A 21,540-nucleotide genomic window follows, 5' to 3' on the forward strand; every position below is an offset into this window, starting at 1 on the left:
GGTTGTCTAAAGCCCCGTTTGGATTGGCTTCTGACATGAGCTTTTGGCTTCTACTTCTAAAAAAAAGCAGTTTACACCTGTTTGCATTGGCTTCTGTCCAAAAGCAGAAGCAGCTTTTGAAGCTGAAAAGTGTTTTTTTCAAAAGCACATTGGGGGTAGCTTTTGAAATAAGCAGAAGTACTTTTCAGTTAAAATTACTATTTTATCCTTAATAATAATAATAATAATAATAATAATATAATATAAAAATAAATAACTTATATATTATATTTTAATACAAATTAAAAATATAATTAATTTATTATTTTTAATTTATATACTCTATTTGGATTAAAATTTAAAATTTAAATACCGAATGTAAATAGGAGTATATAAATTTTGTAATTATACTTAAATTATTAAATATAATTTATAAAATTTTAAAATAAATTATAACATACAAATTATATAATATTATACTGTAATTTTATGTTTAATTGATATATTATCCTTAAATTAAAATTTTAAAATATAAATAATCAAAATTTAAAAGTACATTTTTTATACTTTAATTTAAAATCTTTAAATATAATTTATAAAATTTAAATTAAATTATAAAAGTGTTATAGAAAAATACTAGTATTATATTAACCGCATGTCCTTTTAAATAATTTTAACAGTATAAAAACACTTTCAACTATATAATGTCTAAACAATTTTTTACGAAGAGCTGCTTTTATAATGATTTATCCAAACACAAAATCGAACTGCTTCTGCTTTTGGCTTCTGCTTCTGCTTCTGCTTTTGGCTTCTGCTTCTGCTTATTTTTTAAACCAATCCAAACGGGCCCTAACACGGCTGTAATCTATGTACACTGAGTAATACTCTGTGATTCAACATGCCCGTGTATTTGTAAGACACGACCGTGTTTGTGATTTTTTCAATCGAAATGCATGTATACACGGCTGTGTTGTGTGTTACACGCCCGTGTTTAACCCTAAATTTTGGCTAAAACCACTGTTAAAATTAACGCATCCAAACACAACACCTACAAACAAAAACAATACCAAATAAATAACTCAAATTCATCTATACGTCAAACCCACAACAAACATAAGTCAAATTCATACATAAAAAAAGAAGACAAATAACATAAGACTAATCCAAATACAGTAACATAAGCCAAATTCACAAAGAGTAACACAAATCAACTCCACAAACATGCCCAAAATGCATATTTTCTCTCAATGTGTCCCACTCGATGTTCCGTTTTCAGTTGTTGCACCCCTTCCAAAAGTTCTTTTTCTCATATATTTCATACAAACGATAAGAGTTTATTGTAATAAAAAAATCAATATGTGTACCAATATATCACACATCACGTAAGTTGCGTACCGTTAACTTTGCAATGGAAGGTTGTATTGTAGGAGTCTCGGCTTGTTGAAATTGTGGAGTTGAGATACTTTGACTTTGCGCCGGAATATCGCATTTCTGCGACAACTCCTCATCAAGTTGCATTCTGTCCGCCGTAGAATTTTATTCGATCACACTTGCTCTTCTCTTTTGGCAACCCTTCAAAGTATGTCCAACAAGCCCACAAAATTTGCAAGTTCTTCTGACTTTATGTCTTGGTAAAATACTCTCACTAACCTTTTTTCCCGTGATTGACCTTTCTCCATTACTTCATTGGGGTCACGTCTCCTTGCCTTTTTAGGCCTTCCAGCAGCTCGTTTAACATTTTGGGGGAAGTGGTTGAGGCAATTCAGTTTTTGGCCACATTTTTTGACCATCCATTGCACCAATAGTATACGAATACACTTTATTAAATGTCTCAACACTGTATATTTCGTCAACAAAATCCTCTGAATTTAACTGTTGTCAACATATAGCACTCATCGCATGGCGACATGGGATACCACATAACTCCCATTTTCTACAACTGCAGGATTTTTAAAAAATGTCAACAACAAATCGATTCCCATCCGAACAATAAGTCTCGTAACACCAATCATTGACTTTAACGGGTGCACAAGAAAAAGCCGCTTGAATATTTTTTTCCCATAACTTTTACTATCCCCCCATTTTCTATGCGTCATCTCCCTTCGTTTCTGAAGACGCGTTAATAAATATCTTCTAATCCACTCCAACATCAGCAGTATTGACATTTCTCTTGCATCTAATATTATAAAATTTAATGATTCACATAAATTGTTCAAGATCATATCACATTTCGAAAATGTAGCAAAATGTGATCTTGACCACTGAGATGGTGGCTTGTCGGCAAGTCAATCAATGCATTTCGGATCCAACTCTTGAATCTCCTTCATCACCTCCTCAAAGTCGGGGATAGTACTTGCGTTGGCGGCCATCCAAATCAATCTTTTATATGCAAGACCCTTAAATCCAACTATTTTCATATTTCCATACAAATGTCGAACAGAAAATCTTTTTTCACATTAAGGGAAAATCTTTTCCATGGCCGGAACAAGACCTTTTTATTTGTCAGATATAAATGTATAACCCTCGTGCTCTATGTTCAAATCCTTCCTTAGAAAAGTGAAAAACCATTTCCACGCTTCGCGTGTCTCACTCCTGACAACAGCATATGCCAAAGAAAACAACTCATTGTTGGGATCAATTCCAATGGCAGTCAAAAGAATGCCTTGACAATGACCTTTTAGGTGACAACCATCCACCCCAATGATAGGTTGACATCCAGACTGAAACCCACGCACAAGCGATTTCAAACATATGTAATACTTGCTAAATCTGTGTCGTCCATTCAAAAATTCGCCTTTCAATTGCATAAAAATAGTTGACCCAGGATTAGACTGTCGTAAAGCTTCAACATAGTCCCATAACTTTCCATATTGCTCTTCAACATCACCTTCAATTGCTTTCAGTGCCCATTTTCGTGCTCTTTCTGCTTGTTGTTGGGATATATTGCATCTAATGTCTTCGGTGACGTCTTTCCTAAACCCTTTTATACGTCGTTTAGGATCTGATCGAAACAACCACTCATAGTTCCTTGCAAGCCATGTCTACTTCACATTCTTCACATTCGAGTCGCACATACAATCATGATTGCAATTATATGTCCTTAGTTGAAAAGATGCTTGATCATTCACCTTTTAACACATTCATTTTCCAATTGCAGATCTCAACAGCACATCGGACATAAACTCTTCTTTTATCATTCTTGACAAATTTCAAACTTCTCATTGTCTTGATAGCATGATTCTGCACCGCCTCCTTGAATTCTTTTTTAGAGCTAAAAATTATTCCAAGACTAAAAGTGGGATCATATTTTGACACTGGATCATAAATGACATACGATTTCATCTCATCAACATCGGATTCAACAAACATGGTTAAATATTTTTCTTGAGAATCACCAAATGACATGTCATCTTCAGAATTTTGGTGCACCACGACAGTTTGATTTTCATTAAACTCATTTATATCCACATTACTCTCGAACAATGACCGATCAATCCTATCATCCTCCAAATCTTGTTCTTCCATCATATAATTGGAATCCTCAAAATCCGATTCATTAAGCATTTCATTCTACTCATCTTCTTCTCGAATTTCATTGCAATCCAAATTTACATCTTCATCGTATATTTCTTCGACACATTTTTCTTTATCATAACTCATTTTTATGATAAATAATTTTCTCCTACAATACAAGTGAGGATATAAAGACATATTGAATACGCTAATTATAAAATACAAAAAATTATGCATTAATTATAAAATAATACATTATATAAAACTTATTTCTATAATATTCAACTTTTCATACAATATAATACATTAATCACTAGAATATACAACTTATACATATTATTATTTTTATACCATAAAAGACAATAAATTTATGAAAAGAACAAATTAAAAATTACCTCCACAATAGATTCCACAATAATATTCTTCACTTCAAAGAGATAAAATATAATATATGAAAAGTGAGGTTAATAGATTGGATAAGTGAGGCTGGAATGAGGAAAAAATTGAAAAGAATTTGAGTGAAATAGATTTTGAAACGGGGGATATGTGTGGCTAGGGTTTTTGTCAACAACAAGGTCGAACACGGCCGTATTTTACTTACAAACACGGCCGTGTACCGCTAATTCTAATAACCAATATTTTTAATGGTACAACACGACCGTGTCTTAATGAACACGCTTGGGTATTCCGTAGAAACACAACCGTGTTCCATATAAATACGTCCGTGTTGGAGTATCAAATTCGGTCAGATGAAGTGTATTATAAATACGAGCATATTTGTGCAACACGGACATATTATGTTCGAATCAGCTTTCAAATCAGTATCCGTAACAACCACATCAGTCGAAATCGTCAAAATTTAAACGATGAGATTAAAAATAATAAATAATTTTTTTGAATAAAATTAATTTTAATTATATGGAACTTAAAAAAAAAAAAAAAAAAAAAAAAAAAAAAAAAAAAAAAATTGAATAAGACTAATAATGATTTTTACTCATAAAAATATATCTGATACTAGGCAGTAATCTTTAAACGTATCTGGTTGGGATTTGCTTTCGACGCGGCGAGCCACATGATCGGGGTGACGTTACATCAATTGAATAGGGTATATGATAATGACGTGGGGGCAGTCCTGTTAGTACTATTTATTGAAAAGAAATACACTAGAAAACAAACATCTCATGTCATGTCACGAGGCAGTCGCTGCAATAATTGGTGCGTGGTATATCAATTAATTAATTGTTCATTATTTTTATTTTCTTTGATTTATTTAATTTTTTTTTTAGAAATATAATTATATATTTTAATTATACTTCCTCCGTCTTATTGAAAAATTGTCATTTTTTATTTTCATCAGTTCCAAAGCAAAATTACTATTTCCTAATTTAGTAATTTTACTACCAACTTAACATAATAAATACACTTCCAACTTACACCATATTACACAAATGCCATTAGTTTTATATTACACAATACTAATAGAGCATTTTCGTCTTTTTCACTATAACTCATTATAATACTAATATTAAAAAATTTACGTGCAAAAACTAAATGACAATCTTGCACCGGGATGAAGGGAGTATTAAAATTAATAATATATAATTTTTTATTTTAATTAAATTATTTAATTTTAATTTAAAATTACTTTTATTAATATATTTTTTAATTATTTATTAATTATATAATATTTGAAACTCTGTACTTTATTTAAATGAGATAAATTAGTTGGACGGAACAGTAACTACGCAAACGTATTATATTAATAAAATAGAAATATTACTCCGCATTTATTACTGTCTATATCCCATTTTTGTTTTTTTTCTTTATTTTATTTTTGGCACACTTTTTAAATGATAATAATTTTAAGAATATCTTTTGATACTTTTATCTTTATATCTTATTTATACATTTTTATAAATTATTTTTAAATGAATAAAATATTTAAACATAAAAAAGTTAAAAAAAAAAAAAAGAAAATTATAAGATAAAATTGTTTATAATTCATATGTTTATACTATATTCTTTATGATTTAGAATTATATGATTTTAAAAAAAATTATATAATTTTTACTAAAAATTACATGAGATTTTTTTGTATTTTTTAAAAATATTATATAGAATTTTATTCTTAAAAAATTAAATTATAATAAATTTTGTGTATACATAGTAACAAAAAAATTAAGAGTGAGTAGTATTTATAAAATTTTCAAGGACAATAAAGAGTATTATTTAACAATGTAAAAGAAATATGGATCAAGAAAATTACTATAAACTACAAAAATAATATAAATGGTCACACAATTGGCGGACTCTATAATAATGCTATATTTACGTTATTACTAACATTTTTAGAATTATAATTATTATTATTTAATTTTTTAAAAAAATTATAATAAGCATATAATTTTTTAGTAGTATGATGTGATATAAATATGTATTTGTGTGATGTTTTGAATGAGTAAAATTTATTTTTGATCTCATTCAATAGCATAATTATCAATTTTGGTTTAATTCAAATTTTATTTTTTTATCAATTTTGGTTCCACAAAAATAAAAATTTATCGATTTTAGTCCAAATTGACATGGCTGTGTTGGATGACTTAGAAGGTGACTGAGTGTCCCAGGCAGCCACGTTGATTACCCTGCATTTCTGAACACGGTCGTGTTCTTGCCCGTGTTCTGAACACAACCATGTTCCTGCTCATGTTCTCAACATAGTCATGTTCTTGCACATGTTCTCAACACAATCATATTTTAGGTCATGTTCACGATCATGTTCGCTATGTTTTAAGCCATGTTTACGACTATGTTTCAATATAATTATATTGTAGGTCGGGTTTATTATTATTTTCACTTCTTAGTTAAAATTATTTGATATATATATTTATAATTTAACAAAAATATTTTTTACAATTATTTCATAATATAAAAAAAAATCAATTTTTAATATTTTACAAAAATAATTGCAAAAAAAAAAAATAATATATTAATATATATTTTATTATGAAATAATTGTAAAAAATATTTTTGTTGAATTATAAATATATATATCAAATAATTTTAACCAAAAAGTAAAAATAATAATAAACACGACCTACAATATGATTATATTGAGAAAATGGTCGTGAACATGACCTAAAACATGACTGTGTTGAGAACATGGTCGTGAACATGACCTAAAATATGGTTGTGTTGAGAACATGAGCTGAAATATAGTTATGTTGAGAACATGGATATAAACATGGTTGTGTTGAGAATATAGCTTGTTCAGAACACGGGCAAGAACACAACCGTGTTCATAAATACAAGGTAATCAACACGGCCGTGTTTAGAAGTGTAGGGTAATCAACACGGCCGTGTTGGCTGCCCGGGACGACCAGTCACCTTCTAAGTCATCCAACAAAGCTGTGTTCAAGCCAACATGGCCGTGTTAAGTCCCAGTCAACCATCTTGGGACTAAAATTGATAAATTTTCGTTTGAGTGAGACCAAAATTGATAAAATATTTTGAATGTAATCAAAATTGATAATTATGATATTGAATGAGACCAAAAATGATTTTTACTCTAAATTTGAAATAATATAAAAAAAATAAAAAATAAGTGTTTGATGTGATATTTTTGAAATTTTTTTTTTGGATAAATAGCAAAATCCCTCAAACAAACACACTCTAAATAATTTTTTTTGCTAAAATAGTCATCGACTTGTCGTTGCTGATATTGCGCTGATGCTACTGACATATATCGCCACGTCAGTGAATAGCGAAAATTATTTATTGCCAAATTATTTACAAACATAATCTATTTAAACTTCTAAAATGATAAATAAATTAAATTTAAAAAAATAAAATAGTTTGTAAAATAAAAAAAGAAAAAATTCAAATGTCACATGACATCGACGATAACATTACAATCGCGATAACGTTAGCAACAACATACCAATATACGAAGAGTCCAAGGAAAGACTATGTTTGAAACAAATTTTAAAGTACTAAAATAATAATAATAAAAAATAAGGATCGTTACTATAATATCGGTTTATTATTTTAGTTAAATTGTCTAATTTAGCACGTAATTTTGAATATTCTATAATTATAATTAGTAAGTAATTAAAATATATATTAATAAAAAAAATAATAATTTAATTAAATAATTAAATAATTTAACTAACATAAAAAAAAAATAAAAATGAACAAATTAAATAATAAGGAGAATGGAGTAATATAAATACGAAAATGACGTGAAAGCGGCAGTTCGTCTATGTTGGGTGAGTAGGAATAACACACACAAGTTTCCAAAGGAGCGAGAGCCAGAAGAGCGACACGTCTCATTGCCCTTTGCGACGCTACTGCGGTGCTGGCAGGATCATCTCCAAGCGCGCTTCCTCTTCATGGAATTTCCTGTCACGGTACCCACACACCTTTCACAATCCTCTCGCTGATTCCAATCAGGAGCCAACACCTCAGAGCCGTCGCAATTGCCGGTCAGGTCGGTGGGGACACTCGGTGAAAGCGGACTGAAATTACTGCGCCACACTCGAGTAACGGATACCGAGCGAGTCGTCCTTAGCTGTTCATTAGTGGACTCCAACAGTTGTTTCCACCCGATAAAAGGTAACCTAATATTGGCATTGTTTCCTTTATTATCGTTTCTTTATTTGTCATAATTAGCAGTATTTATATTAATTGTGGATAAACTCTATGAACTGTTTCCCTCTTTATATATATATATGTATCGTTGCCAATTCACAAACTCGTGTTGTGTTGAAGCACTAGGGTTCCTTCGTGAGCGTCGAAATGGGGGAGAGCAGCGAGGAGATTGAGGTGATAAACTTGTGGTCTTCGCCTAGGTCTGTGAGTACGAGTCTGCTATACTCATTTGCTCAGGTAAAACTGCGACGTAGGGAACAGTGTTATGTATTTTGCCTCTTATGAGATGTTTTTCTACTTTCCTTAGGCGTGTAATTTCATCGTGTTTGATCTTTTATAGGGTTGATTGTCGTGGAAACACTTTTTAGAATGGCTAGTTCTACTTTAAGTTTTTGTTTATATATCCTTATTCTGGGAAAAAAAAAAAAAGGGTTCAGTGTTGTTGCATTTCTTTCTAGGAAGTTGTTGGGACATTTACGTTGTCTGGGACGACCATGTCGAGTTTTCTTGATAAAAAGTTAAAAATAGTGAGTTTTCAAGTGCAGGCGCTGTATAGAACTAAGACACTAACTGATACATCTAAATCAGTTGATCTATGGTAAAATTTGAATCTGATGCCAGGAAATTTTGTCTGATGGAATATTTTGAGTATTGGTTGAAATGTCTGTCCTAAAGAAAAGTCTTCCATGAAGTACGCATGTTACTGAGTTTCGGTGTACAGAATCTTTGCACTTTTTTCCTTCATTTGGCACTGAAGGCTTTTGGCTACAGGGATGAAAACTTGAAATACCTTTCTTCTGTTGTTATCATCTAAAACTAAGCCATTAACTTTATTTGCTTGTATTGGGCCCAAATCACAAGACTGCTTATATAAAGAGGTCCAAACCTTTAATAACCCTATTGCCCACTTCTACTTTCTAGTTCTAGGTGATCATACCTGCTGACTATATCATATAATTGTACTAAGTAAAAATATCATAAGAAAAGCTTGGTATGCTTTTTGAGTTCCAGAATAGGTCAGAACGATATTGTCATACCTTTCACTAACCAGCTCTGTAAGATCCACTGCGTTAATTTGCTACCATATTTGAGTGTGTGGTGGTATTGCAATGCTTCTGGAAGTGCTTAATTGTTAGATGATTCAGTTCTCTAAAATTTTGGAGAAATTTTCAGCCTAAGTGTCGCGACTCATTTCACCCAGCCTCACATGCTATGTACTTGTTCTTTTTAGTTTCCACACACGGTCCACCATCTGTTAGTTGTAGTTCATATCTTTGGAACATTTAACTTGTGGAATATTACCAAAATCGATTCATCTATTACCCACATTATCATGGAAACATTCTGAAATATTGGAAAGACAACAGTGGGAACTCTTTACCTGGGATGCAGCTATTGGTTAAGTAAATCTCTTTGGTAATGGTATACAATATTTTCAATTTTCTCAGAGAGATGACATGGAAGTGCTTGATGAACCTCTCTATCCAAATTTTTTAAGAGTGACTGGAGCTGATAGGCCTTATACCAAGTACGTCCTGTCCAACATGGTACGTTGAACGAATTATGTTCCATCTATAATTTACATTTTCCGTCCATTACTTGAATTTATTTCCCTCGGCTATTATTTGAGTAATTCATCAGTGTTTATGCACATATATTGTGAGTGCTGATGTAAGTAAGCATCTGTAAGAAAATGGAATTCCCATCATTTGGCAATTACCTAGAAGTAAAACCATGCGAGAGATTTCTAAGGGGAGATTTGTTGCCCCTGCTTAAGAAGTTTTGGACCTGCTGCATTATGTGCATTGTATTATTGATTCCGTCCTGCTTTTTGGGATGAACAGGAATCCGATGGAAATAAGGTTGTGAGAGAGATGATTTTTGGCCCTGGAAAGAAAAAGTATAGGTTTGTCAAGGTAACTTACATTTGTTCAAGATTGTTTGAAGCAGTACTATTAATCTCCATGTTTATTGTTTCATTCTACTCCCTCCGTCCACAAACTAATATCCTATTTTCCTATTTGGGATGTCCAAAACTATTGTCCTATTTTTTTTTTTTTTAAACACAAATTTTACATTTTTACTTTCATTCACTTATTATTTTTAATCTCTACCATACACTTAAGGGCAAATTTGTCCTATTATTTATGCTTTGTGCTCTTAAGAAACTTTCATTTTTCAGTTGAAGTCACTAGATTAAGTACCATCCCTGACGTATTGATTGTTACCTTCTGTTTAAAATATGATCGTAATAGAGCTTAATGAGTCAATTAACAACATATCCCTAAATGAACCAATTTTTATTTATTTTTTATTTCTTGGAACAGTGGTTTTTATAGGTTTAACTAAAGAGTATTTGTATCTACAATTAAACTTTCAATATAGTTTATTTGGATATTCACTAAGATGAAGTATCTTATGTATGCTTAGATGGACTTCAAGGAAACAAGTTTCATATTCTGTTTTAATTACTATTATTACTTATATTCAGTTAGGAAATCATAGAGGCATTTGCTAAATTGTATGTCCTCACCTGTTTCTCTCCTTCCCTTTCTCCAGCACATGGCTAGTCAACTGTTGCCCGGCCTGCCAGAAGAGTTGACAAGGAAAGGAAAGCACTGCATATTGATAAGGAATCCACTTGATGTGTTGGTAAAAAAATGAATTCACTTCGTCTCTTTACTTCTGTCTAGTTTTCACCACATCTTGTTCAATATCATACAATTATTGCTTTAGCTTGTTAGTAATCTATGTCAATTACCCATTTTCCAGTTCTCTAATGTCAAATGGTTCATACTCCACAATGTGTAATAATATGCAACTACAAGGTAGTTATTTTACTGGTCCTATATTGTTTGTTTTTTCAGGCATCCTATGACAAGGTCATTCCTCCATTTTTCATGGATATGGGTTATGATATCATGCTCTCCATTTATACCCAGCTGAGTGATGAAGGAAGGCCCCCTCCTGTTATTGATTCAGATTTGCTGCGTGGAGATCCAGAGGTTTAGAAATGTTTTTTAACTTAAGAAATTTGACTTTTGCTTTTCTTGTCCTAAGTGCACTAGTCCTTAATTATGTTCTCTTGCCCAAATAGTTTTTTTTTTTTTCTTTAATAGTTGATAGTATTCCACAAATTGGAATTTTTTATTTCCAAGTAATGTTCTACTTCTGCAATCATGTATCTTTGTATTTGTCCAATTTCCAGCTCAAATATGTATGTTTGCATGCATATGAGATTTTTAATCTCGTAAGACATGACATTGGAAAATGAGTAGTGAATGCTAGATGTTACTTCTTTTGAAGTCAAGTTTACATTAGATAGCTACCAATTTTCTGCTTGGAAACACTAAGTTAGTATGACCCAGAATGTAGCATAAGCCTATCATAAAGTGTTTGAAGCTTTATGTGAGCTCAGCCACTACAATTCATGTTCATCATACAGCTTAGAAAACCAGTCAGCTTCCAAACCTTTGATAGATAGCAAGATAAAAAATAACATGAAGTTAAGAATAAAGAGGAAGTAGAGTCTTGGTAGTTGCTTGTACATCGGCAGTGGGGTTGGATAAGCTTGTTGTTCGCGGGTTTAGACTATTTATTTGTTTTTCTATTAAGATATTATATTTTTTAGGTGGATTTGCCCCTTAGTTAATAGGTGAGCTTATTTTATTTTTAATAAGTAGGATTTAGTATAAGTATTTAAAGAGACTATTAGCGTTTGGAGAACATGATTTTTGATATTGGAAATAAAGGAGCATGGTGGTTTGGGCAAACGATTGATTCCGTTTGATTCCTCCTATAGTAATGGTGGCTTATAACTGGGTTGTATTCATTTTTTAAAACTAATCTTCGGCCTTCGTTTTCTGGTGCTTTTTAAAAGTATTGCATCATAAAAAATGATTTGCATGTTCATCTTTTGAAGAGTCTGTAGTATCTTTCTGATGAACCACATGTTTAATTTATGCTTTCCGATTCGTGTATTTTTTATTTCACTATCCTTTTGACAAGATTTGGATGGTGATTCATCTCAGGATATTTCTTGCCTTTGTTCTAGTTATACTGCTAAACGTGAATATTTCATTGCATCTTTGTTTCTATTATTAGAGTAATATGTATCCAATTTTGCTCTCTTGCAGGGCACTTTACGTGGCCTATGTGATGATCTTGGTATTCCATTTCAGCCTGCAATGCTCAAGTAAGCACAATTATTCTAGAATATAAATTCATTTATAGCAAGAACTATTTATCCACTGTGCATGAAATCCCTTCATTCGAACACAACCAAAGAAGCTTCTATAATCTGCATTGAACTTATTTGGGGGGATATCCCAAGTTTCTGGTTAAAACATGAAGCCACTGAAATGACCATCTAATTTCATCATTTGGTATTTACTCGGAACATGAAAGACATTTTCTTTCCTTTTTTTATAGTTAAATTGCCTATATTGTTACTATTAAAGGAACAAACGTATTTTGAACAAGCTGTTCTTACTAGAGCTATATGGGGCATGAAGATGCATCATTTAATATATTTTTTTTTTTTATATTTAAATTCCTTTGTTATGACCTCTCCTGTGGATAATATTTTTCCAAAAAGCTGTGGAAACCTTTTTCGTTTATGAGCAATGAGGATTTAAACAGTCTCTCACTCCCCTGTCATGATAAATAATCATTTTATGTAGAAGCTTCAATTTTACACAAGATGGTCATATAATACTAAATTGCTAATATAATAATTGGCATCAATTTTATTGTTTATATTTAATTTTTATGATGTTTAATTAACTTATCAAAGTGCTATTCGTATTGTCTTTAAAGAAATTGGTCGCTATATTCATGAAGTAATGCAAGCAACACAAAACTGATGGTTTTGGTATACTGGTAATAGTAAAATTCGATTGCTATTGTAACAGTCCGTGCATGTTCTCTAAGTATGTGTTTGAACTTCGAGTATTGAAGATGGTTAGGTGTGGATGTCAGAATTTGAGTATATTTTGTAACTATTAATTAAGACATGCCAAAAATGGCCCCCTGGGTCTAAGCGTATACGAAGATGCAGTTTTCGAAAGTAAATTGTTTAGAGTCTTCTCTATTTATTCTACGTAACCACACAGTTTTCAAGAAATGAATGATATAAACTTTCTATGCGATTCTGTGACTATGCTTGAATCATTATCTTCTAGTTTATTGATTATTTTTATCTTTTCCATCCATGTAATATTGTAATATTTATTGATGACTGATATGTACATACAATATGATTTAACCGGTGCATAATGTGTTTTTTTTAAACTGTCTTGTACTGGAACATTGAGTGTGAATTTTCCTTTCAGATGGGAAGCTGGACCAAGACCATTTGATGGCTTGTGGGCCTCTTATTGGTATAAGAATACACATAAATCGACGTGCTTTGAACCTCCTAAGAAGTATCCATCAGTGAGTACTGGATAACCTTCATACCTTATTTTTTAAGGTGCATTATTAATCTTAATGGCTAAATCTTATTGGTCATATGTCTTTGTCTATATGCTTACATGTTTGTTATTTCTCAGTTGTGAAATTTGGCTTGTGCATGTGTGCAATTATGGTGTTAGTAGATATGATTTGTTTGTGTATTTTTATGCATATATAAGTATTATGATTGAATTCTGTGAATGGTATCTAGCGTTAATGATTGGTTATTCATGGATATAGAAATGGTAGTAATTGCTTCTGGAATAGTGCACTAGGCAACCTATTCATTAGATTGCCACAAAATATAAGAACCATATTTTATTATGTTTATGATAGTGCTCCACAAATTTCCTTTCCATTCTACCTATTATCTTTATATGATCATATGCTGGGAAGCTGCTGATTACTTGTGTTTTGCGCTATTCATTCAAAGAGTTCCCCCTAAAAAATATTAGATCCAAGACCTAATTTTCATTTAAACTATTCCGTCAAGAACCTACTCTATTCAGAATCCAATACCTATATTCCATTCAAGTTTTTAATATTCAAAAGTCAAAACAACTCAACAAATTAAAATACTTCCAATGCACAACAAAATGCTCCCGTGGTTACTGGTCCTATCTCCTATGTTTTACCATGTGAAGCAGTTGTGCATCTACTGCTTATTATTATCCACCACTTCTAAACAACTCAATGCACTCTGACAAGTATCATAACCAGAAAATTTTAAGTGTGGTACTGGCAAGTTAGAAATTAATGGTTTGTAACATGATATTTCAGTTTCATATAAGAGACATCAATTGATATTTGGTCATGCTTCTCTTTGCAGACATTTCCACCTAGTTTGTATGGCTTGCTTGAGCAAAGTTTACCTTTCTACAACTTGCTTAGGCAACATGTGAAGCAGCCTACTACTGAGTCACTTCGACCCAGTATTCCGTTATCTGCCAATGAAAAGTTGCTTGTTTGGGTTGGTGACCAGATTTTGCCTCGTGAAAGTGCAAAGGTAAATTTTCCCATTAATATGAGAAATTGAAAACTAATTAAAGTAATACAAATAAGTTCCAGCTCATAGTTCATATTTTAATTTTTCTTCAGCATGTTTGCACTATGTATTGTTGCTTGTGGAATGCTGTAGGTTTCAGTGTTTGACTCCATTGTGCAAGGAGGTGATGGAGTTTGGGAGGGTCTAAATGTTTATAATGGGAAGATATTCAAATTGGAGGAGCATTTAGACAGGTAACTGCAGTGGGTGGGAAAGATTGTGTTTCTTGTCTATATGGCTTTTGATCCCACTTTCTTCATGAGAACTAAGTTAGATGCTGTATTGATGGGGCATTTATTATTTTAAACCCTTACCTGATAATCCATCACGACAGAAATCTAGAAATTTTGTTTCCTGAAACCATGTATTCTAATTTAAGTGACTTTTTTTATTGCTTCTAGTTAGATAAAATAGCTGAAAGGAAACCAGGTGTTATACATAATCAAATTACTTTCCTTCAAGATCTAGAAAAGACAGGCTGTAAGTTTACCAGTACTATGAGCAGAATGCCATCCGATATATTGATGGGTGACGTCAATAGTTTATGATACAGTTGAATGGAATTTGATATTTTAGTTTCTGGGGTTGACACCTATGCTTTTGAAATATTGGGGATATTTGTCCTGAAAGGAGGGTTTATGCATTTGTATTTATTAAGGGTGTGTTTGTTTGAGGTTTTGGATTTTGAATTGGATTTTAAATAGTAAAAATTTTTGAATTGAAATAATTATGATGTGATATAAATAAATGTTGATGCAATGTTTTGAATATAAAATTAATTTTTTAGTATAATATAAAAAATAAGAAATAAGTGTTTGATTTGATGATTTGGAAGAAAAAATTGTTAAATAGTAGAAATTCAGGAAAATCTACCAAACGAACACACCCTAAATATGCGTATTCCCACCAACGTATGTCATAAACTTGTGAAGTTTTGTATTGTTTTTCTTTGGAGATATCTTATTTTATAGTTGATATACACTAAACTACAAGTGTGGGTTATTTCCTTAATCTTGATCGGAATCTAAACTGTAATTACATATCTCTTTTGTTTGCGACTCTAATCATATCTAAATTTAGATTGTTCGACTCAGCAAAAGCTTTAGCATTCAGCAACATACCGACTCGTGAGCAGGTGATCCTTACCAAATCCTTTACTTATGGTTCATCTTTCAGCAGTGAGCTCATGGTAGGATTTATCTTTTGGATATTGTAACGTTTGACGCATTACCTAATATTGCAGGTGAAGGAAGCAATATTCAAAACTCTTATAACCAATGGAATGTTTAATGATGCACATATTAGAGTGACATTAACTCGAGGGAAAAAGGTACACTCATCTTTGCCTTATCTAGTTTTGTTTCTGAAAAATGTATTTTGAAGTTCAAAAACATAACTATTGAATTTTAAGTTGAACATATCCCTTGGCCTTGATTGACAAAATAATAGCTACATAATGTCCTGCAACCTTGGGGCTGGGATCTGATTATTGTATTTTGCTTGATTTGTCTCTAACCTTGAGCTTTACATCAGTTGATGCATTTTTTTCATGTCATAATTATATTGTAGGTGACATCCGGAATGAGTCCGAAATTCAACCTCTATGGATGTACATTGATTGGTAAGCTGCAATTGTAATGAAGATAATTCACTGTTATATTATATGAAAAGGGAACCATGAATGCTGCCTTTAATTTAAATCATCTTGTCTGCATCATGGTATGATGTTTGTTATTTAGCATTGGTGAAATAATAATTAAAGAAAGTGTCAACTGAAAAGCCCAATGGGTGTGGATTTTTCGGAACATCTTTTATATGATGGGAACCTGAAAGGTAGAGGTAAAGTGGACTTCTGTCTCAAAGTTTCTGTAATTTACTAAGAACCTTATTTTAAAAGCAGTTTAGCTGCTGTGGTAAGATTTTGATCCAATAAAAAATTCAACTAAATTTTTTTCATTAATATAGGAATCTATTTCACTCCACTGGAAATGAAAATATGCTAGAGAGGCTTTTAGGTGCATTTTATCTTTGTCAAAACACGGCTTAGATCACCTGAATGGTTGGAAAGCAACTAGCAAATTGTTTAAATTCTGGTTAGTAGATTTCTCATTTTTTGGATTCTTCAGGTACATGAAGCAGTTTCCTTGTCAGAGCGTGCTCTGGTTTGTATGCTTGCTCATTTTCGTTGGAATTTTGTATGTTTTAAAATGCCAAGATTATTGTTTCTTTTATTCTTCTGTTTATACTTATATTCTAGTGGAGTGATGAAAATAATTTCTTTATGTAGCATTAGAAAAGCTTATATTTACACTGCTTTGGTCTTGGAAGAAATAATTGTACTTCAGGGTAATTTATTCTAGTGGAGTAATGAAAATAATTTCTATATGTAGCATTAGAAAAGCTTATATGTACACTGCTTTGGTCTTGAAGAAATAACTGTACTTCAGGGTAATTTATTCTGGTTTCTGTCTTATACTCAGTGCTTGGTGAATGGAAGCCACCAGTATGCGATAATGCAAGAGGTATAACATTGGTGACTGCAAGCACACGCCGGAATTCACCTAATGTAAGGCACAACAATATTTATTGTCTTGTTTTGCTTTTTTAATTCCATTGTGATTTTGTGTGTGTGTGTGTCATGCATAATGTAAGATGATCTCATCTTCTTAGGAATAGTGCTTTAGTTGGTAAATAAAATATGTTTATAATGCTTATCAAATAACATTTGTTGGTTTCTTGCAGAACATGGACTCCAAAATCCACCACAACAACCTTCTTAACAATATTCTTGCCAAGGTAATGCCTGTGAATATATGCGTTTCATCAGTAGAAAAAACATGCCCTGATTATTTGCTGGAAACTGACGTACCCATCAACTTCTTTTATACTCCCTCTGTTCTTTTGTTAGTTTTTTTATTTCCTCATGGCTTTTTAGGTGATATAAGTTATAAGGCTTATGGTCCATTTTTCCCTTAATTTTTTGTTTGGAATGACTTTATAAACTCAAAAGAAATTACATAGAAATAAGTAAAATTTTATGTAAATAAGGAAAAGTTTAAGATGTTTTGGGATATCCTAAATAGGACAATATTTCAATGATTGAATGTATTTTTTAGGCTACTGTATTTTGTTTGATTTGACTGTGTAAAATGTTTTTGGTTTGAATGTACAATCATTCTAAATTGATGCAGATAGAAGGGAATAATGCGTGTGCTGATGATGCCATCATGCTTGATAAAGATGGCTACGTCTCAGAAACCAGTGCATCAAACATTGTAAGTTATACTATTCGTGATTTTCAGTCTCTTGCAATCCTCAAAGCAACTTTTTAAGAGACGGCCTGCAAGTATTTCATACAAGTTGAGTCTCTGGATTTTGGTTTCTTTATACTTACAGAGACCATCCCTATCAATAAATGAAGACTTTTATGCATGCTGATATATTATATTGTCTATTTGTGAACATATATATGCAATATACTGATTATATATATTTTATTTAATCATTTTTTTATATACAATATATAATTAAAGATACACGACTTTATCTCTTAGATGATGTGAGTGTATAGGGTATAAATTCATACGTTTTTATGTATGCTTGATGTGGCTATATGTGTATATATAGAATATTAGATAATATAGATGACCATCAAAATATGGTGTAAATTTGGGAAATGACTGTAGGTTAATCCCTTGGTTTTGCAGTTTCTGGTGAAGAAAGGCATCATAGCAACTCCCCATGCTGATTACTGTGTTCCGGGCATAGCGCGAAGCACTGTAAGATTCATAATTTCCTTTTCTCTTGGTATAAAGGCATCCATAAATTTCATTAAACATTGGATTAAAATAATCTTGACATGTGAGATCACTTTTTGTCCAATGTTTTGTCAGTTTTCATCTTTGGGGAAATATGATAACATTATAACTAATTTTCGGTGACTAATTTTATGCAGAAATGAGATATTGGGGTAGTCTTCAAATCTTCCTATCTTTTTATTTGAATGGTAAAATGGTAAAATGATGGTTATCATTAAGATGTTTTAAAAAAATTATAAGATAAAATTTCACTGTTTGTATTCCTTCTGCATGCCTGGTTTTTTATGTATTTTTTTTCCTAATAGAGTCATATTCAATTTGGGCTTTGCTGTTTGTGGTACTGAGTCGCCTCCCCCCCCCCTCCCCTTGTTCTGTAGGTTTTTGATCTCGCAACTAAGGAAAGCTTGATATTGATGGAACGTCGAATTAGCATATCAGAGTTCTATACAGCAGATGAGGTTAGTATTTTTATGTTTCCTAATGCAAAAATTTGAAGGGATTAGCTAGATAGGCATTTTACTTGTTACCTACTAATGGCATTTATACAATAGTGATGATTTCAGTATTATTGGAGTAATAATATTGCCATGCTCCAAGTTAAAAATTTTATGTCACCTGAAAAAGTACAACTACATGTATTCATTTCTGTTATGTCAAGTGAGGGTTTTTAGCTCTTGAAGTACGTTGGGTGGATGGGTGGACCTACTTAGATCTCATATGATTTTCTTATTCATAGAGAACTGGTCCAGGTTCGACAGGAGAATCTTGTTGGAGAATAGGTACTTCAGTTACAAATTGTATAGGTCGTTTTTGGCATCAACTTATGTGTTGGTTGTGATGATCTAAACACTACCCTTGATGTGAGGTTGGTGGTTTTTATGCTCAATGTGGTATGTATCACGTTGAAGTGGCCGAAATATGTGTCTTCCCACTTAAAACAATTTTTATTGCAGTAAAACTTTTTTTCAAGGTCCTTGCTCTAATTTACATATGTAGGTAAGTTGGTTATCTCTGTGTCATTTGCTGCCGACGTAACTAGTTTTTATGACTTTACATTAGCCTTGCACGTGATTGAGTTTATTAGAAAGAATTGCATGGCTATTGATACTTAGATCAGGAAAAGCAAACCTTTGCAATTGCATATTATTTCAATATTAATAGAAATGGCTGAAGGTTCTTTGCACATTAAAAAGAATTGGTTTCAAGCAGAATGATGCGGGATGTGAGTGCAACATCTCACCGGCATTTCGTATTTGAAAGAATCGCGCACAGTTTTTCTTGAAACATGCACTAAATCCTCTCTTCTATTCAAAATTTAATCAATTTGATTTATGTTGCAGGTGTTCACAACAGGCACCATGGGTGAGCTCAGTCCAGTAAGATTGCTTGTTCCTATTATGATTGAACTGTCATGTTAAGCCTTAGTTTGTTATTTTTTCTTCCATAATTTATGGTGTACGTCACTTTTTTCCCTGTGTCTAGTTTCAAATTAAAGCTATTTCATTTAATAATATATAATATATATATATATATATTGTGGTATAGTCTATAAAAGCAACAGTATATCATCTTGTGTACTACTATTATCATGGCTGTGGTGATGACGAGGATCTACTTGTCATCGTCTTAATTATAAAGAGTGATATGCTGAAAATATATAATAATAAATTTATTTTATTCGATGACGGCTTTTACAAATAAGTTTGAACAATATTGTTATCTTGCGTGCTCTTGTTTTTCAAATTTCATATAACATAGTTCTCTTTAAACAGGATCCAAAATGCATTATATCTGTTATTATACACATTATACATGTCTCTTAATTTTCTTTTATATCATTCCAACGAAGCTCTCTATTGGGTGAGATGCACATTTCCTGAGAGCTTATTATTTAAAATATCTTAATACACGATAATTTTTATTGTTGAGAATTGGCTGTTTTAGGTCATTAAAATCGATGGACGCATTGTGGGTGATGGTGAAGTGGGACATGTCACTCAAAAATTGCAAAATGCTTACAAGAAACTGAGGTCAGAGTCGGGGGTGCCTATTCCTACTTATAAGAAAGCTTGATCGCATGATCATCTAAAAGGTACGTAAGGCTACTTGTATTGTCTTCACCTTTTCTCTTTTATCTAACGTTTTCCATAGAATGAGTCCTCGATATTATTCTTAACCATTTGAAATGTGATTCAATGAATGAAACAAATAAATAATCAACTTGACTGCTTGAAAATAGTTATTAAGTTATGGGAAAATATTTAACCTAAGAGAAACAAATTGTTCAATATTTAGATTTGAGAACTTTTAATTCTCCCTTTTATTATTGGCTTCTCCTTTCTGTTTATAATACAATACAAATACATATACATACTCCATGATATAGAATGAAATAAATCGAATTTATTTATTATATATTTCTGGTTGAAATTCATACTATTATTTTGTTATTCTGCAATGTTTCAAACTTTCAAATATTTGCTCACTCTTGGTTTGTTTTACTTTTGTAGAAATTGGATTGAGGACAACTTTTCTATCATGTATCAGCTACCCTCAACTCAAGTCAGAACTCTTTTATTTCAGTCAGTCAGAATAAAACATTTCAGGGCCTTTTTTATCATATATTTGGCCTGGGATCGCTTAAATAAATAATGTGCTACTTTTCTTTTTCAAATAATTTACAGCTGTGTTGAATTAATCTAGCCTATCCCCAGTCACCGCTCGTTATATTCATTCTTCTTGTCACTTTTGCCAATCCAATATTGTTTTATTTTTCTTTTGATTGGTTTAAAAAAAGTTTGACATTAAAATAATATTTGATACTCTCTCCGTGTAAGAAATTTAAGGAATATTTATATTATATTGATAGTGGATAAAAGTATAGTTAAAAGATATTTTTGCCTTTGTAAGTGTGTTATTGTAAAATATAGTGATAATTGCGTAGTAATAATGAAAGAATAAAGATAATTTTATAGTGGTATGGTTATTTATGGAAATAAGACTATTATTTTAGGACGGACAAAAATAGTAAACAAGGTTATTGTATTGGGACGGAGGGAGTATAATATTTTGTGAAAAAAAAAA

The 21,540-nt window shown here is 31.6% G+C and overlaps 2 protein-coding genes across 3 annotated transcripts; one reads left to right on the forward strand and one right to left on the reverse strand.

The window, feature by feature from the left end:
* Positions 1 to 2,264: 2,264 nt before the first annotated feature.
* Positions 2,265 to 3,543, reverse strand: LOC127262384 (uncharacterized). The gene is made up of 3 exons (XM_051291036.1): positions 3,108 to 3,543; positions 2,501 to 2,980; positions 2,265 to 2,386 (listed from the first exon to the last, which is right to left on the reverse strand). Exons 1-3 carry the CDS (start codon positions 3,541 to 3,543, stop codon positions 2,265 to 2,267), a joined length of 1,038 nt encoding a protein of 345 aa, XP_051146993.1.
* A 4,255-nt stretch (positions 3,544 to 7,798) lies between these two features.
* On the forward strand, positions 7,799 to 21,154 carry LOC127262029 (branched-chain-amino-acid aminotransferase-like protein 1). 2 transcript variants are annotated; one of them, XM_051290507.1, is made up of 21 exons: positions 7,799 to 8,103; positions 8,260 to 8,376; positions 9,588 to 9,686; positions 9,984 to 10,055; positions 10,699 to 10,791; positions 11,007 to 11,144; positions 12,276 to 12,334; positions 13,473 to 13,575; positions 14,423 to 14,599; positions 14,732 to 14,832; positions 15,719 to 15,773; positions 15,882 to 15,968; positions 16,208 to 16,259; positions 17,119 to 17,204; positions 17,381 to 17,434; positions 17,830 to 17,913; positions 18,346 to 18,417; positions 18,834 to 18,914; positions 19,797 to 19,832; positions 20,401 to 20,548; positions 20,967 to 21,154. In XM_051290507.1, the coding sequence occupies exons 2-20, from the start codon at positions 8,287 to 8,289 to the stop codon at positions 20,527 to 20,529; spliced, it is 1,668 nt and encodes a 555-aa protein (XP_051146464.1). In that variant the 5' UTR covers positions 7,799 to 8,103; positions 8,260 to 8,286; the 3' UTR covers positions 20,530 to 20,548; positions 20,967 to 21,154. The 2 variants fall into 2 exon arrangements, with proteins under 2 accessions (XP_051146464.1, XP_051146463.1); XM_051290506.1 differs by lacking the exon at positions 7,799 to 8,103 and having other exon boundaries at positions 8,183 to 8,376.
* Positions 21,155 to 21,540: the final 386 nt, after the last annotated feature.

The sequence above is a fragment of the Andrographis paniculata genome, unplaced genomic scaffold, assembly GCF_009805555.1.
Source record: "Andrographis paniculata isolate CXL003 unplaced genomic scaffold, ASM980555v1 Contig65END, whole genome shotgun sequence".
Classification (NCBI taxonomy): Eukaryota; Viridiplantae; Streptophyta; class Magnoliopsida; order Lamiales; family Acanthaceae; genus Andrographis; species Andrographis paniculata.

Bases quoted from the DNA above. Each gene is read 5' to 3' on its own strand.
- LOC127262384 (XM_051291036.1), bottom strand. From the start codon at position 3,543: ATGCTTAATGAATCGGATTTTGAGGATTCCAATTATATGATGGAAGAA. The intron at 2,981-3,107 runs GTGAATGATCAA...TGTTTCGATCAG, and splicing joins GAAAATGAATGTGTTAAAAG to ATCCTAAACGACGTATAAAA. The intron at 2,387-2,500 runs GTTATACATTTA...ATATGAAAATAG, and splicing joins TTTGAACATAGAGCACGAGG to TTGGATTTAAGGGTCTTGCA.
- LOC127262029 (XM_051290507.1), top strand. From the start codon at position 8,287: ATGGGGGAGAGCAGCGAGGAGATTGAGGTGATAAACTTGTGGTCTTCG. The intron at 17,205-17,380 runs GTAAGGCACAAC...GGTTTCTTGCAG, and splicing joins CACGCCGGAATTCACCTAAT to AACATGGACTCCAAAATCCA. The intron at 19,833-20,400 runs GTAAGATTGCTT...TGGCTGTTTTAG, and splicing joins CCATGGGTGAGCTCAGTCCA to GTCATTAAAATCGATGGACG.